The sequence below is a fragment of the Cetorhinus maximus genome, chromosome 9 (genome assembly GCF_964194155.1).
Source record: "Cetorhinus maximus chromosome 9, sCetMax3.hap1.1, whole genome shotgun sequence".
Lineage (NCBI taxonomy): Eukaryota > Metazoa > Chordata > Chondrichthyes > Lamniformes > Cetorhinidae > Cetorhinus > Cetorhinus maximus.
In genome coordinates this window covers 127740904-127759718 of record NC_135887.1, presented here as the reverse complement: position 1 = coordinate 127759718, position 18815 = coordinate 127740904, and the positions used below count along the sequence as shown (strand labels likewise).

Sequence of the window (18815 nt, the reverse complement as noted above, 5' to 3'; positions counted from 1 at the left end):
TGGCATGCATGGGGAATGGATAATGCCAGTTAATCAAAAGTGCCAGTTACCGGAGAGTTCCATTTACCAGTAGAATACAGTGCAATACTTGTAGCACGAGCCGATATGCAAGTAGTCAGGAAATAAAGAACAGTATTTTTTTTTACTCCAATGGTATATTGAAATATAAATTAAAGTATAAAATAATACTGTATACAGCTACAGATTCTGGATAACTTCATAATTGCTTCCGGTTGGTAAAGTGATGATTCATACGAGAGGAACATCAGAAATTCTGGTTGGTCATGAATCCTGGTTGCTTTGAGTGCCGGAGAACACAAAGTTTGTGTAATTGAAAGAGGAAAGCCTGCACAGTGTAAAAGAATAATAACAATGTGCTAATGCCTTTAATGATGTTTTCAATTTGTGTAGGTAAAACATGGTAAAGGAATGATCAGGTACAAAAGTATGATCATCACAATGCTGCACGTGTTTAATGTTCAATACATCCAATAACTAAAACAAAAACCCCTTGCCTCTGAGTTAGAAGATTGTAGGCTCACGTTTCACTGGGGAGCACAAAATCCAAGGTGACACTTCAGTGCAAGAGATGCCATCTTTCAGCTGAGATGTTAAATTGATACCCCGTCTGCCCTTTCAGGTCTATGTAGAAGATCCATGGCATTATTGCCAAGACAAGCAGATGACTACTCCCTGGTGATCTAGCCAATATTTATCCCTCAATCAACATCACTAAAACAGCTAATCAGATCATTATCACACTGCTGTTTGTGGGAGCTTGCTGTGTACAAATTGGCTGCCAAGTTTCCTACATCACAGCGGTAACTACAACTCAGAAGTACTTAATTGGCTGTAAAGCACTTTGGATAATGCCCCGAGGTTTTGAAAGGCATTAGAGAAATGCAAGTCTTTCTTTTATCTCCAATCCACAAAAAAAGGCAAAATTCTTTTTAAATATTTCAAGTTTGATTTAATCAGTCTTACTTATTTTAAGCTTCACACAGCAGGGATCAGTAAAACTCATTAAAAACAGTTCGATTTCACCCGGGCCTTTCAGGTGAATGTCAAAAATAAGCCACAAATTCCGAAAAGTTAATGCTTTATGTGCAAGTAGTGCCACATGTGATTTAATGATGGATTAAAAAGATAAAGGTAAAATCACATTCACTGTCTCATACCTTAAAGGCACAAGTTAATTCCTCTCAATGTGCTCATTCTTATCGGGTACATGGAGCACAGAAACATTCATTCCTTCTCACATAGAATGAATCATTTAAATTAAACAAAAAGACAGTAATAAAGAAACAAAAGCCAGACACCTTTAATTATTGGACATTCACTTTTTCTTCCACTTGATTTTATTTGCAGTACTTCTCTCTATAATCTATTCCCAACAAAGATGAATTGACTTTAAAAACTTCAAATCTTAATAATGGCTACCATTTTTAGTCATTCTGTTTCTTTCCATTTGTATGTTACTCATTTTTTCACCCCTCAGCCTCCCACCTCCACCCCACCAAAGACTTTCTCTTGCTCTGTTCCTTTTATTTAACTTATTTCTTCATGGGATGTGGGCATTGGTGGTAAGGCCAGTATTTGTTGCTCAGATCTAACTGCTGTTGAACTGAGTGGCTTGCTAAGCCATTTCAGAGGGCATTTTAAGAGCCAACCACGTTGCTGTGGGTCTGGAGTCACATGTAGGCCAGACTAGGTAAGGATGGAAGATTTCCTTCCCTAAAGGACATTAATGAGCCAGATGGTTTTTTTTACAGCAATCGACAAGAGTTTCATTGCCACCATTTAAATGTGATTCATCTGTAAAATCTTTCAGTTCCGAGGAAGAGTTCCACACCTCAAACATCGACTTGTGTCCACGCAACACACGCTGTATGAGCTGTTGAGTGTTTTCATCATTCTCTGTTCTTATCAAAAAAGACTGGCCTGGATCCTGGCTAATTGTATAAAATAATCAGGGGCAGAGAAGGGGTTCGACAGAACATAATGTATCTTTTGGGTGTTGTGGGGGGCGTTGCACAATGCATCACAATGGTGTGGGGCAAGCTGGATGGCTGAGAGGGTCTTTTCCTGTCCAACATTGTTTGTGGAAATGAATGGACCTTTATTACGCATAATTTACGAAAGAATTGATAACATGTAAGTGTGCAGAATGAACAATCCTGCTATTGTTCACTAGGATCTTCCATTCAATAAGAAACTATTTAAATTCCCCTAAAGACAGATATACATGAGTTAGGCCAACTCGACTTGAGTCACAGTGGGCAGAATCATCCCAGGTGTGCACTAAGTGCAGTAGCGGGCGGGTAAAAGAACAATTTATCCACCGGCTGCAATGGTGACTTTTCAGCTGTATTGTCCCAATCCCGCCTCATTAATCATGCGTTCCTGGGAAACACGTCGTTTCGATGGCGGGCGGCCTCTGATTTGCTCGCCATGTCGTCACCTTGCCATTTGCTCACACCGAGCGGTATACTTAAAGTGCGGCCGCATGCACACCTCTTAGTGCTTCCCGCCCAGGACTGCTGCATAGAAGACATGGCCCGAAAGGCTAGAAGAATTCAGCTCCGTGATTCAGTGACCGGTCCCTGGAATGCTGTTTGGATGCCATGGAGGCCCACCGTGATGTCCCCTACCCCCGCTCTGACCACAGGAGTAGCAGCAATATCACCAATCTGGCATTGGAGGCAGCGGCAGCGGTGATCAAAAGAGGACAGCCACACAGTGCCACAAGAGGATGAGTGATCTCCTCCATTCCGCCAGGGTAAGTCACTCTTCTCATCACTCTCAACTCACACACACAAACCCATCACACATCCACAGTGATCTCACTCACTGCCAGTGCAAGAGACATCACCATTCGCTCTCTCACACATCTTCATTGTCCTCATCCCTTCCATGGGACCACTCACCACCTACGCATGCCAGGCATACTTATCATTTGGCCTGGCAGGCATCCTGCTTACACTCTCTCCATTTATATTTATGCAGGACAAGCTAGCACACAAGAGGTGAGAGGTCATAGACTGGTGGAGGAATGCCCGACATCAAAGTGCTAACAGACTTTGGAAATAAGAGTCATCCAGCTGGCCAGCGATGACCTGAACCAGTCCTGTGCTGACGATGATGTTGACGGTGTCAACTAAGTGAGGATCCAGCAGTGCAACATCCATCAGACAACCATGCTGTTTCATAGGCCACTGCCATGCATTAATTATCTCTCCTTGCTTTCGCAGGCACATCTGGGAAACAGCTGAGAGAGTCCACGGCCCAGGTCCTTGACTCAAGCCCCAAAGAAAACTCGGAAGAGAAATCTGCTGAAATCCCAACTGAAGACCCACCACAGCGCTCACCCACACTCCCCACCAGCGCAGAGACACACACCTTGAAGGGACCAAGCTCGTAAGCACATAGCACTGTCTGATCCACAGCAGGCGGCTGCAGGGAATTCCCAGGTTTCAGCACTTGGAGGACTGCTGGAGGCCAGAAATCTGCTGACCGAGTCTCTGGACTCAGCCTTACCTCAGTTGCTGGAGGTGCAAAGACAGGCTCAGGAAGGAATGTCTGCTGCACTCCTCAGATTGCAAGGCACAATGGAGGAGTCTGTCCGCCTTCAGGCTGAGGTGACAGCGTCGGCATGCCAAATCACTGAAGTCCCCAAAAGGAAAAAAATGACAGTAAAAACTGGAAAGTAAGAATACTGGTCCAAACTGTTCTTTCCTTCTGGGTCAAACTGGTAGGATGGCGGCTGCCATGGCGACCTTGGTCAAAGGCATTTGTCCTGCACTGCTGTGCGGGCTGAACTCCATCGCTGACACCCATAGTTGGCCTCCAACAATGTCAATGCAAGAGAGGTGCAGGGCAGCTCGATCTCACTTCAGCTTCCCCTTCTCCTTAAAGAGTCAGCCAGGGACCCTCAATAGCCCATAGGAAGGAGGATCAGCAGGTGCACAGCCCAGAGCCATCCATGCAGGTGACTCTGGGAGTGTCTGGCCCATCCGAATCCCCTCTTCTTGTGGCCCCATCAGCTCCAGCTCCTCAGGCCAAGGAGGGTGCCACTGCCACACAGCAGGACCCCGAAAGCAGGCCAAGGCCCTCCAGGTCCTGGTCCTTCAGAGGACATCCACCAAGGTCATCATAGACAGGCCATAGCAGTCAGTAGGCTGCCTCCATCTCCGCTGTGGATGTCCAGGGACCACCAAGACGTAGCGACAAGGTTAGGAAGGTTAGGAAGATGTAGTTGCATAGACTGGGCATGGGTGTTAATCACTTGTACACAATGTTCACTATTGTAAATAAACTCCTAAGAATGTCTCTTTGCCTTATAGGTCCTTGTTCTGATGAGTAGTGTTTTGTGTCACTCAGACGTGAAACCTTGGTTCCTGAACAAGATAAAGGAATGTGTCTCAGTCCAGAGCTTCTTCCCTGTGCTTTGTGCAGCCTTCAGATCAAAGTGATGGTCCGGCCTCACACTTACTGGACACATTACTGATTCTTACACCTCGATGGTGCTTGTCATTACTGCCAGAATGTCGTGGGCAGGCATCACAGAGTGTCGTCATTCTCTCTATGTGCTCTCAGCACCCTTGAGGTGGGGATGACCCTCATCTCTTCAGCATCTGTGACTGGTGGCACAGTGCTCCTGAAGAGGTCAGATGCTGAAGGCTGGCAAAGGATCAGGTGCAGTTAAAGTGTCACGGCTACGTCTCCATGATGTGACCCTGATCACAGAGCGTAAGCGATCTGCACTCGGCCAGACAGGAATCAGAATTCACAGAGGTTATGTGTAGATCGATGGAGTGTCATCACTCCACTGCATGTCGTTATCATCCTCCTGGAATCTAGCGACCATTTGGGCATCTGCTGCATCTCCATCACAGGAGCATTATCACAGAGGGTACATGCGCTACCATAAGCTAGATTGGAGTCAAACATTCACAGATGCAATGTGAGGATCTATGGGGTCTCCTCACTGCATGTCATCATCATCCTCCACAAATCTAGCAGATATGAGGGCCTCCCGAGCGTGCCTGCCTCGTGTGGGCAGTGTTGAGGGCCTCGTTGCCGGCATCATTGCCTTTGAGGAGCTCCTCGCCCTCATCCCTGTTGACGTCGTCCTCACTGGAGGAGACCTCCAGATCCTCCATCTGCTCCTCAGCCAGCTCCTCTCCCCGTTGCAGCGCCAGGTTGTAAAGAACGCAGCAGGCGACGATGATGTGTGACACCTACTGTGGACTATATTGCAGGGCTCCACCAGACCGGTCATTTTCAAACTCATTTTCAACATTCCAATGGTTTAATCCATCAAGATACGAGTTGCAGCATGAACTTCATTGTACCTTCTCTCTGCTGCAGTCTGAGGTCGCCGCACAGGCGTCATCAGCCACATCTTCTGCAGGTAGCCCTTGTTCCTGAGGAGTTAACCCTGCAGCCTCTGTGGACCGTGGAAGACATCTGGGATCTGAGACCGACTGAGAATGTAGGAGTCATGCACAGTCTCTGGGAATCGTGCACAGACCTGCAGGATGCGTTTGTGGTGGTCCCACACCAGCTGCACATTCAGCGAGTGGAAGCCCTTGCAGTTGACTTAGTTGACCCCTTGTTGCGACGGAGATCTGAGTGCCACGTGAGTGCAGTCGATGGCGCCCTGCACCTGTGGGAAACCTGAGATCTGGGTAAATCCCTGCGCTCTTGCATCGTGACCCCAGGTGAAATGCACAAAGTTGTGTGCCTTTGTGAAGATGGCGTCCGTGATCTCATGGATGCATTTGTGCATGGAGGCTTGCAGTATCCCAAAGAAGTCACTTGTGAAGCCCTGAAAGGAGCCACTGGTGTAAAAATCGAGCACCGTGGTCACTCTCACGGCCACTGACAATGGATGCTCTCCATGTCCCCATGACACCAAATCCTGCAGCAGGTGGCAGATGTCACTGATCAGTTGCCTAGACATGTGCAGTCTTCGGCAACACTGGTTGTCAGTCATCTGCTGGAATGATAAGCACCGTCTGTAGACCCTGGGTCTAGCTAGGCACCGACCAGCAATGGCTCGCTGTGGCTCTTCAATGGCCTGTGCGGGAGCCCCAGCCGCCCCTTGTTCCTGAGGGTGCTGCTCCTCCCTCTGCCCAGCCAGGCACTTCCATCACTCTCTTCCCCTTTGTCTCCACTCTCTGTAAGCCATGAGGCATACAGCTAGTTCACCAGGCTCCATGCTACTGATATACTCCTCCAAGATGAAAGAGAGAAACACGTGGGTTAGCTTGGGAGTTCTAGGAACCTCTCTTGGTTAATTCTGGAGGCCCATTAACACATCCCAGGGAGTGCTGGCCACCACTTGGATGGCCAGAGTTTACTGCACTGCATGGCTGCCCGAAACCACCCCCCACCCCCCCCACCTCCTCCCCACTCCACCTGGCCGATTGGCGGCAGCTTTGCCCATTGGGCTGCAGGCTGTGCTCTCAGCTCAGGCACAGGTATTCTCCTAACCCACACTGTAAGGCTGTGCTGTTAGCTTGAACCATGGCGGAGACTGGTCCAAACCGGGATGAATATATTGCAAGGGGCTATGAGCATCTCCACCAGTGACTGCTCCATGGCCAGCGTTAGCAAGGAGATTGTACAGCGTGCCCAGTCATCCAACTGTTCTTCAGTCCACTAAAACGCTCATTAGTTTGCAGTCTGTTCCTGAGCAGTGAAAAGCTCTGGGGCAGTTGGCGCCACTTTCATGCCTCTATGTTGCTTGAGTGGGCAGATAAGCTAGAGGCCCAACCAACTCCAATCATATCAATGTGGCTGCGCCTGAACTGTCTCAGCTGCGGAGGAATGGTCACTTTATATAAGGCTCCTTGGGCAGCACCTTCCAAACCCACGATCTCTATCATCAAGAAGGACAAGGGCAGCAAATACATGGGAACACCACCACCTGGAAGTTCCCCTCCAAGCCACTCACCATCCTGACTTGGAAATATATCGCCGTTCCTTCACTGTCGCTGGGTCAAAATCCTGGAACTCCCTCCCTAACAGCACTGTGGGTGTACCTACATCACAGGGACTGCAGCTTACCACTGCCTTCTCAAGGGCAATTAGGGTTGGGCAATAAATGCTGGCCCAGCCAGCGACGCCCACATTCCATAAATGAATAATAAACAAAAACATTGCGAGACCGCTTCCCTCCCCTCTTCCCCCCACCCAGATGTTCTTGTGCATTACCATGAACTGCAGCGCAGTCCTTGCAACCCCCCATCTCCCCTCAAATGGAGTGCAGCTCTTGCCCCCCTCAAACTCGCCTCAACCGCAGTGTAGTCCTTGCACCCCCTCCCTCCCCATCTCATCTCCACTGGAGTGCAGCCCTTGCCCCCTTACCGCACTGTCAGCCGCCGGGAACAAGAAACTTGCCTGTGCCCTCGCCTAAACACGCGGCGCCTCAAACTTGAGGTCTAATCGCGGGCGCTGCACTATGTTATTGTGCACTCACCTCCGAGTGCCCCTCAAAGTGCAGCCGCCAGGTACACACCTTATAAACGCTGTTGCGAAATGCACGCCGACGTGCTCAGACGATCCAGCGTGGAGGATGATTCTGGTGAGCTGTGCTTATAATGGTATGCAGATATATTACAATAAAGTTCCTGATGTCCAGCGTTGGGAAATGCTGCCCGCCATTGACAGGCGGAGCGGACGATTGCAAACGTGTTTTTTGGCCTTCCCGCCATATTGTCCGCTCACGCCCACCATGACGCCCAACGCCAGCGGGCACAGAAAATTCTGATCAATATTACACTTAAGACCTGGAGCACACGGCTCATCTCGGGTGGACACTAAATCCAGAGGATGTACTTGTGGCTCACAAGTACATCCTCTGGATTGAGTCTCCACCCGATTCATTGTATTGAAGTAAGTTTTTGCAATTATTTAATAAAAACACTTTGAGATGCCAGAGTAGGTGAAAAATTAAAAATAACCCCACGTTTTTTTTTATTTCAGTTGCCAGACTCCATCGATGTAGGTGAGAGATTGCAATGTTGTGACAGCTCTATTAAGATTAGAATTCTGTTATAGAAACTCCAGCCTGACACTGGAATCAAGATGTCACTCTCCAGCAGGTAGCTGCTCATATCACTCAGTCTCAAAACTGAAAGAAACTGCAAAAGGTTTAAAACCAAATCATTTAAAAAAAAATGAGTTTCCTCAGTATTCACAGAATAATCATGTAAGTAGCTGAACCGTTTTTATAGAATTGAACCCCAGTCTGTGCTAAGTCAGCTGATCATAGTTAGATCAGCAAAAGTGACACTAACAATGAATTTGGCTTTAGCAAGGGGAACGTCAGCCAAGGGCCTTATTCTTGATCCATATTGACTGATTCTGCTGGAAGGATGCATATAGATGTCAGGTAATGAGAAGATCTGCCAAGGTGTGATGCTTCCCACAGCCAAATAACCTTCCACACATACCCTTACATGATAGCCACTTTATGATGAGGTAGCAGAGCGTGTCCAGCACCTGTGAACAAAAGATTCAACACCTTGAGGAGGAGACAAAATTGGCGGAAATAAAATGAAAGCCTACGATCAAATCTTTGCACAGGTCCCAAGTATTAACAGCCTGATATGCTACACATGGGTTAACTTTCTCTGGTGTGAAAAAGCTGTTGAAGAAATAATAACCATTAACTTTCTAACAATGGCTCCAACAAGCAAGGTTGGACTCCTTCACCTTTCAACAACATGAAGTCCCTGTTAGACAAATTAGATAGATTTCTTTCAAAAAATAACATTTTAGGGTAGTGTATGTATACTGCAGATATGACCTGTGACAAGTGCAACATGTTTTAGAGGGAAAAGGTGACTTAAGGTTTTCCTTGTATTATATTGTAGACAATTTGTTGCAGATCGATGCTTGTGGATGCATCAAAAGAGTGTGTCAACTCTTACAGTTCTTGAAAATTTCTCGTTAAAACTGTTTCTCCCCCCAAGGCTATTTTACTCGATGGTGGATTTCAAGGCTTTGTGAGGTTAGTCCTTGGTAAGTACTATTTTCTTGGCATTTTCAAGTAATGAGAATATTTCACTCATCTTTTTAAATTGCTGGACTTTCATGTCCAAAGTCAGAAATGTCAGTGCTTTAAATGAACATGTCCTCTACTCTAGGCAGCCAGTTATCAGCTGTGGCTCAGTTGGTAGCGCGCTTGCCCCTGAATCACAGGGTTCCCGTTTCAAGCTCCACTCCAAGGCCAGGATTTTACGGCCCTTCCCGCCCGGTGGGATATCACGGTCCCGCCGAACTGAAGGGAGGTTTAAATGGCGCATCCGCCCGGGTGGGGTGGGGGGGAGAGGTGGGGCCGTAAAATCCTGGCCCGAGACTTGAGAACAAAAATCAAAGCTGATGCTCCGGTGCAGTACTGAGGGAACACTGCACTGTTTGAAGTGCTATCTTTCAGATGAGACTTTAACCGACGCCTTGCCCGCCTGCTTGGGTGCATGTATAAGATCCAACGGCACTATTTTGAAGAAGAACAGAGGAGGTATTCCCAGTTTCCTGGTCAATATTGATCCCTCAATCAACATCACAAAAAAAGCAGATTACCTGGTTATTATCACATTGCTGTTTGTGTGAGCTTGTTGAGCATAAATTAGTTGCCACATTTCCTATATGACAACAATGACTACACTTCAAAAGGTTCTTTGCTGCAATGCCCTTTTGCCATCTCCAGTGTTTGTGAAAAGCTCTATATAAATGCAAGTCTCTTTATCTTTCTCCTGTTTTGTTCCAGGGACAAGTGAGTGAATTGGACAGACCCAAGCCCACCAAAACAACTACAAATGTCTTCGGAGGAGGGTGGGAGTCATAAACTGGAAATAGGAATCAATAAAATGTAAATAATAAGCACTGTAGATTGCACTGACTTAAGAGTCAATGTTCTGCAGTGCGTGTGGGTTATGGAAAGCTCTCAATCAATGGACACCAGATGGTCATTTTCCATGGTGCATGTCATGGTAAACAGGTAGAGAGGCCCTCCTTAGTAATAATAACAAGCGCATAAGAGCAATTATCAGCTAGTGAAATTAAATACCCCCACTGGGTCAATATCAACTTCCATATGAGTTATAACATAGCCCAGTTCAAGAGTACAGTTATTACTAATCTGTCCAAATAAGTTGCCTTGACTCCAGCCTCAGCATTATTTGTTTTTCACCCATGTAGATTTTTCCATCTCTAACACAGAACATATTCTCTACAAGTGAGACTGTCATCCTTTTGGCAATTTACACTGAATTGTGAGTTGTTTTGTGCTGTGCATCTTCATTCACGCGGAAGGAGGCCAAGGCTGTCTAAACTCCTTTGATGAAGGACCCTGACAACCCAGCGAGAATGAAAGGAAGTCATGATCAACCTGTACTGTGCTTTACTGAAAACATAACTCGCGCAACATGTCCAGTTCTGGCTGATGAGTTCTGGGTCTTAGAGGTCTGTGTTATGGGGAACGAATCTTCAGTCTCAAAAGTAGCTGAATGACTCAATTCTGTGCAAATAAGAGCCAAAGCAAAGTTTTCAATTTAACAATCCCAGCAGCTCAACATCCCTGTCAGAGTGTTAATCAAATGAAACATGAAATTTCTTGACAAGTAGGCAAATTTTATTGACAATTATTATGGGCTGAATGCTGATTTCCTGCAGAAGGTTTTGCAACATTGAGATCTGTGCCACAATTGACCAGGCATGCTCTAACTGAGCATGCAAACCCTTTAGATTAATATTAATATGGCGATTATCAGTGCTACTGGAGATGGATGAGAGCTGGGCTTAGTTCCCCACACCTCTCTGTCCACGTACCCTCTACATAGCCTGACAAAACAAAACTAGTTCCATGCTATCAAACCCTTATGGAATATGGAAGAATGAAAATCCCTTGGCAATCAGACTGTGTGCAGAATGGCTTTCAAGCTCAATTAAAATGAGTTACAAGTGAACTCCCTCTGCACTGCATTATTCTCTCTAATAGACAAAATAAATCTTGAAGGTATTTTTTTCTCAGGTGCAACAGTAATTTAGAGAAAACACAAATTTTAGTGAGTTGTAAGTTTATACTTGTATCAATACAAATAAACAAATATCTATTGGAATGATATCAATTTTGTTTAATTGCTTACCAATGCAGGTCTCTCCGGTGAATGAATAGTTGCCGTTGTCATGGTAACCAGCCCTGCACTCACAGTGATACCATCCCGGTAGGTTGACACATCGGGCGTGTTTGTGGCATTGTATGATGCCTTCGGCACACTCATCGATATCTGTCTCACATAAAAATAGGACACGTGAGGGACAGCTCTTTAATTTCACATCACACATAACTGATGCACCTTATGATTTCTATGTCCTGCTCAGTGTGAAACTTAGTAACCAGTACGCTTACTGTGGAAACAGAATTACATGGCTTCACAAATATCTTCACTACATTTTCTTGGAGTAAAAGGGCATATGTTAGGATACAAAAGACAAAATGGGCCCATTAAGCTATGATTGATGTTACAATGACAATACCTCCTTAAATAGCTATTTGTCAAAAAATATCTTAAAGTATTAATGGTCCATAAAAAGACTCCCAGTGACAGTAGAACTCACCTTTCATTTCTCATTTCCCTATCTATGCGTGATCAACTGAGCCACAACGGTAAAGCTTTTGTTTTCTGTCATTCAACTCACCTTCCTCATGTCCTTCTGTGTGAATGCATTAAATTACAAATACTCTTCAGGAAAACGTCAAATTTTATGTGACCTGAATACCTAAAGCTGTGTTTTGAAAATCTCCAATCTTTCAAATGCAATAGCTAAATTGTCACTTTGTTCTATGTTCCTGCCACAAAAATTGGATGGACTTGGCACTCACAAAGGCGGCGATCGAAGAAAAGCGAATGGGCTTAATTTTACGTTGATCAGGCGGGCATGCGCCTGACCCGATCAGGCATGAAATTGCACGAGATGACATCGGGCGAGTATCCTGACGTCATCGCGCACTCGCGTGATATTGCATTCGGCGGGCACGTGCAAAAGTCGGAAGCACGCCTGCTGACAATTAAGGGGGCAATTAAGCTCATTAATGGCGCAATTGTCTGCTTTTCTCATCGCCCGTCCAACCTTACGGTTGGCGAACCAGGCGGCCTCTGCATTTTTCATGAAACCTCATTCAAGGGCGGGGTGAGGTTTCCGTAATGAAATAAAATAAAAATAAAAATCTGCGGGCAGCATTTTTATTATCTATATTTTCAGGTACCTGGTTGTGATGCTCGGACAGTTTTTTTCAGCTTTTTAAAACTTTATTAGGACATTTTCGGGTCTGCAGCTCCCTGAGGCAGCTCTCTGCCTTCGGTGAGTTTTCTCTCAGCGCTCGCCCCCGCCCGCATTGATGTCATTGCCCTCCCTCCTGCCGCCCCCAGCCCAACAGCACTGAGGTTTTCAGCGCGGGCTTCACGCTGGCTGGCATGAAATCGTTGTTGGGGGCCGATCGCAGTCAGTGGTCCGTTTCCCGGCCGATCCCATGCTAAAATTTAGGCCAATGTGAACTTCAAAACGTTTCTTTTTACAAGTTAACTTTAAAGTTAATAATGTAAAAAACAGCAATCAGGTGCATCACAAGCTTTAATATTTGGTGCATTAAGTGATGATCTGATTGTTAATGGTATGTTAATACTATTGTTATGATACAAAGGTGAAGGGCATTGCTTAATTAAGTACTTAGAACACTTGTAAAGAGAGACTGTCAGGACACTGAGTTGGTGAGCAGGAGGCATACACATGTAATGTTGCATTCTGTAAATAAACCAACTACCAAGAAAAGGAATTGCATTTAGTTTCATACTTCACCACGTGGCTTGGGATCCATTTATTACTAATCACTAATATAGCTCACCAAATTGTCATTTGCCCAAGCAATTTGAAAGGAATCTCCCACTAATCAAATACAAAATGGCAAAGCCAAGAAATTCTGCATTCTCGTGGGACAGAATTTAAGGATTGTGACAATCAAAGGTTTGGAATTTAGCTTGGAATCAATCTTCAGCTGAACACTGTCCCTTAATTGGTGCAACACTACCTTCCAAGAGAGGGGGAAATGAGAGCATTTCCTCTTCTCCCTCTAGAGATGTGTCAGGGCAAGGGTAAACCCTTGGGCTCTCCCAGCCGCGCACACCATCTACAAGATGCACAGCAGCAACTCACCAAAGCTCCTTCAACAGCACCTCGCAAGCCCATGACCTTTACCACCTAGAAGGACAAGGGCAGCAGATGCATGGGAACACGTGCAAGTTCCCCTCCAAGCCACATATCATCCTGACTTGGAACTATATCACTGTTCCTTCCTGTTGCTGGATCAAAATTCTGGAACTCCCTTCCTAACAGCACCTGTGGATGTAACTACACCACATGGACTGCAGCAGTTCAAGAAGGTGGCTCACCATCACCTTCTCAAGGGCAATTAGGAATGGGCAAAACATGCTGGCCTAGCCAATGACTCCCACATCCCATGAAAAATAAATAAATCTTGCCAGATTTGTCTCTTTAGTGGCCAGTGGCAATGATGCCAGCAGAAAGTAGGGCTCCAATGTGGCAGGGGAAAAATCAAGGAGCTGGATCTTGCTGACTTTAGTTCAAGTGATCACTACAGATAACATTGTTTATGCCAAGAGAGTGGTGTTCCTGACTGGTTATCTTAGGATCATAAAGGTACAGCAAAGAAGGGGGCCATTTGGCCCATTTGCCTGTGCTGGCTCCTTCATCAACTGAATCAGTTATTCAATTAATTCCTCTCCCCTTAGCCCTGAAAATTCTTCCCCTTCAATTAACAATCTAATACCCTTGTGAAATTTATTATTGAATCTGTTTCCACCAACCTTTCAAGCAGATCATGACAGCTCAGTGTGAAAGTAAAACATTTTCCTCATGTAGTATGAGTTTAATGTAATAGCTATTGTGATATGTGTACATTTTTATATTTCTGTGTTTATGTATATATTTTGTGTAGATAAGGGTAAGCTGTGTCTGTGCGTGTCCAGGGTTAATCAAAGGAGAGGGTGTTGGAGTCAGATTGTCTGCAGAGTCTGAGGGATGAAAGACTAAAGGTGTTATCTTCTTGCATTTTGTAATACGGCCTTATGGTGGGTGTTAATTTACAAGGTAACAGGGTAGGTCTGAAGTTAACATTTGGAGATAAGTTTTGAAATTGGTTTGTAACTTGCATTTCAAAGAAGTCACAAAGGTAACCAAAGAACATTTGCATTTTACAGGAGAGTTGTGAGTTAACAGGGGCAGGTGTTGTAAATTTTATTGACCAGAAATAGATGTAAAATAGGAACTTGAAAGGTTTTGATATTTGGGAACCTAAGTTTTCAAAAGGATATTTAAAGACAATGGAGAACTAAGATAAAGAGATGAAAAGGTATTTATGAAAATGGGTTTTCAGCTGTAGTAGTTATTATGGGGGAAGTCCCACTGAGGCCAACTCCAGAGTGTGCTGAAATTTTTTTAATTGAAGAAAGCAACTCCATTTTGGGCCGGGGAATATTTATCCTGAGAAACAGTTTATTCTAATTCTCCCTTTGGAAAAAGCACATCGGCGTGGAGAAATTCTGGGAAGCCGTGGATGGTGCTTCTGTTTCAAGTGAAAGCAATTTCTCAGCTTGGTTAATATTTCCTGGATTTTATGGTTAAGAATCTATAAGGGCTGCTGCCAAAAGAATAGCTTTATTGTGTACCTTTGATAATTATTAATAACAGTGGTCATCATATCCTCGGCAAATAAAGAGTCCTATACATTCATGTGAACATAACTAGGTAGTGAGGAATAGAAATTCTTAGGATGCAAAGTTACCAGGCGACATGCCAAAGGGCAGGGCCACTATCTGCCACTCTGCCATGACCACATCCCAAATCTCAAATCAGGGTTTTCACTCCACAAGCAATGGGTTAAAGTATAAAAGCCAAAAAAAGCTGGAAACCCTGGCAAGGCTGATCTTAATGGCAGGATCTCATTATAATTTTCCATTTCTATTTCCTGTCCATCAGGTGGCCATTTTGACAGTGGTAGGAAAACCAACAATGGGAATCCACAGTTGGGGTCGGTTGTGGACAGTCCCATGCAACAGGGGCTTTGGCGGAGAGAGAAGCATTGGGGCTGGAGGGACATAGGGGAAACTGGCAACTGAAGCAGATGGGAGGCTGAAGACTTGCCTGAGGAGTCGAGGGCAGCCCTCCTGCTCCTTCTGACCCACGAGGTGTGCTATGAAAGTCACTTATTTTCGTTGTTGGGTTTCCCAGCCTTGGGAAACCCGCACTGCAGCTGTGAATTTTAAATTAGGCTCCAAAATGCACAATGGGAAACTGATTTAAAAGTGCTACTGAAGTGTTCTGCTTCCTCACCATGCAACAATGTGATGTCTTGACATAAGTTGCCATTGTGTGTGTGCCCTGTTGGGAATGCATTCCCATATTTAAGTCTTTAACCGCTGCCCTTCCCCGCATCATGGGGGTGGTTAATATTGAAGCCCTGTTGTCCAGCATGGGCTGGGCTGGGCCAGGCCGCATGCAAGCTCCACAAAGGCAGATTACAATGGCAAACTAGAGGAGTGCTTATTTGGGCTCCACTGTTGTGGAAACTGCACTGGAAGATTTTCATTCTTCGGCCTGATTGACCTTTGATCATTTTTGACAAAGTAACAAAGCAGCTCCCTGACACCCTGCTGTTTCTGCTGGTTTAACTCCGTTTTGATGCGGAGACTGCAGTGACACCCATCGCTTGTTGAGTGAAGACCCTGATTTGAGATTTGGGACATGCTCATGGCAGAGTCAGAATCAGAGGCAGATAGAAGCCCTGCCTTGTGGCATTTCTGCTGGCATCTTTGAATCCTGAGAATTTCTATCCCTTATCTTCTGTCAGTAAGGCAAGAAAAGAAATCCACAACTGTATATGTCAAAACTTTCTTGTCTTTTGCTATTTTTAAAATAGACTTTCTTCTGAACCAAAAGGATGGCTGCTACAAGTCATATGACCACAGGAATGGCCTTTTGTTCTGGAAGCTACCAACCAGAGTTACAAGAACAAAGGAATCCTCCACTCATCACCATGGAATCTCACACCCAATTGTAAGAACATTATAATCACAAAACCAGGGGACACGCAGATTGAAACTTGTTATGCCTGCAAAGATGTTAATAGACCCATGTCACACCTAGGATTGTCCAGGTCTATTTCAAAAGGAGACCATTGAGGGGACAATGGATATCATTTGCATCTTGATCAGCTTACCCCTCTAGCGGAGTCAGAGTGTCTGCCCAGACAATGGCTTCCTGACACAAGAATCTCAGTATAAATGGTAACTCTTTCAAAGGCTAATGGCTGGGAGATTATCAGTCCTGAAACCAACATCCAGTTCCAGATAATAGATAAACATCCTTTTGGCATCGTTGTGGAGAAAGAAGGTCACCTGACTCAAGTGACCATTTTAAAATCTCTATATTCCTTTGAGAACTGAGAAACCCTCAGATGCTGTTTTAATACCAACTGGAAAGAACTCCAGCAGCCTGACTGAGCAAGCAGCCAGTTACCATCTCTTAACTCCTCGAAGCTTTGAAGTCTCTGATCAACGCAGAAACATCATTGTGCCACATTGTCATTTGTTTCAAGGACTCTTGTATTATTGTCTCCAACCAGAAACTCATATGGATTGAACGGCACCATGAAGGAAACACCCTCTGGATTTTGACTTCTCGGACTTTGGAAATCATGTGAATTAATATTCATTTCTGTGGTTCTTTGTTGTTCCCCTTAGTTGTAAATCTTCCTCTTTTCTACCCCTCCTTTACTACATGTGTGTGTCTGTATGCGCATGTGTATGCATGTGGTGTATTGCGTGTCTGTGTGAGGCTGCAAACATTCCCCACCCCTCACCAGGTTTGAATGCGAAAAAACTAAACTTCTGAGTTAATTGTAACGTGAGTTTGCTGTGAGTGTTTATTAAATTGGATCACACAAACTGAGGATTTGGGGAAACACTCCACAGCCCACTTTAAAAATAATTCAAAAACATCTCTGCTTATGAACAGATGGGGGGAGGATAAGAAGTTCAGTTTCTTTCTCTCCTGTGCATAACACTTACTATCTAAAGTTGTATTCACATGAATGTATAGGACACTTTATTTGCTAAGTATATGATGGTCACTGTTATTAATAACCATGTAGATAACTACTACATTAAGCTCATACTTATTACATGAGGAGAATTTTTTACTTTCACACAGCGAGTTGTTATGATCTGGAATAAACTGTTTGAAAAGTTGGTGGAAACAGATTCAGTAATAAATTTCACAAGGGAATTAGATTAATACTTGAAGGGGAAGAATTTTCAGGGCTACAGGGAAAGGAACTAATTAGATAGCTGTTTCAAGGAGCCGGCACAGGCAAAATGGGTCAAACAGCCGCCTTCTGTGCTATATCTTTATGATTCTATGACAACCAGCCTGAAACACCACTCTCCTGGTATAAAGAACGTAATCTGTGGAGATCACTTTAACTAAAGTCAGCAAAACTCCATCTAAGGTTAAAGCTCCTTGATTTTATTTCCACCATTGCCTTGAAGCATGGTACAAGTTTAAATCTCAATTCCCTTCTTCTTTCAGCTTTGAATCACATGATGGATTACACTAACCTAACCTAGTCCGCTATAGATAAAGTTCACTTTTTTTTTCAAGCTCATAAACATTCCACACTTTGGCCTCATCTCCTCTGGTAACACACGGATGTAGTGATTCTAGCCAATCTTATGGTTGCGGGGGGTGGCGGGAAGCTGCTGGCAACTGGTTGGCAACAAACGATTGACCATACATCCAGTAAATTCACAGGATTGGGATGAATTTTAAAGAATTCAATGGAATATCAGCTGCATTTTCCTCCTTGGTAAAATTCTCCTCCCAAAATTATGAATAATTCAACAGAAAGGGGCAAATTTAACCCTGTTAATAATCAGTTAAAACCCATTTAAAATTGGCTCAGACATGAATGTCCCGCCAATGACCCACTTTGCTCCCGCAGACTAGAATTTTCTACGACACAACCAGAAACAGGCCAGATCCCCCTTTTTAAATATATAGTTTGAGCTCTGATTGTGTCATCAAGGTCAGACTGTTACTTTAATTGATGGCCTAAGTGAGGAAACCAATGTGAAAGGTAAATTAGGTAGCAGGGGCCAGAAGAGGCCCAAAGAGTTAAGTTCTTAAAAAAATTATTTCCTTGTAGGGCCTGGGGGAACAGGGGAGTTCTTCTAGATTTCTCAAGGAAGATTTCGCACCATAACCCCCCCCACCGACCTGCAATTTTGCAAAACCTCTCCGCCACCCCACAACCATCGCTCCCCTTGTCCCCAAACCATCCTGATCACTAGCTCCTCTTAAAACTCCACAACCCCCCACCCCCGCACCCACAACCTACCAACACCACCTACAGCTCTCCATGACTTACATGACTGCCGTTGGTCCCAACTGGTGGCCTCTAGCCCACTGTGAAATCTTGCTCCTGCCTGTCGGCCAGCTGCCTGACAGTTTTGACCAGCTAGTTAACCACAGGCATGCAGGCAACGCCACAGAACTAAAATCGCCCAGGCCTCACACTGACAGGATCTGAAGCTTCGGTGTTCACCAATTGGACGCAGCCCTATCCAATTCCTGCAGTGTGCTAATATCGGGCCTGCAAGGAAACTTGTACAGAAGGATGACTAATCTAATGGGACCTTTGTCCGTACGTTGTACTTTGCCATCTACAT

At 44.9% G+C, this 18815-nt stretch overlaps 1 protein-coding gene across 3 annotated transcripts in view; it reads right to left on the bottom strand.

The window, feature by feature from the left end:
- Positions 1-18815, bottom strand: part of LOC144685008 (protein kinase C-binding protein NELL1-like) — an 814339-nt gene that overhangs the window by 93640 nt on the left and 701884 nt on the right. For all 3 annotated transcript variants that reach the window (XM_078549518.1, XM_078549520.1, XM_078549521.1), the window contains one exon: positions 11160-11300. In XM_078549518.1, coding sequence (XP_078405644.1) covers positions 11160-11300 — 141 coding nt within the window. The remainder of the gene's footprint in view (positions 1-11159; positions 11301-18815) is intronic.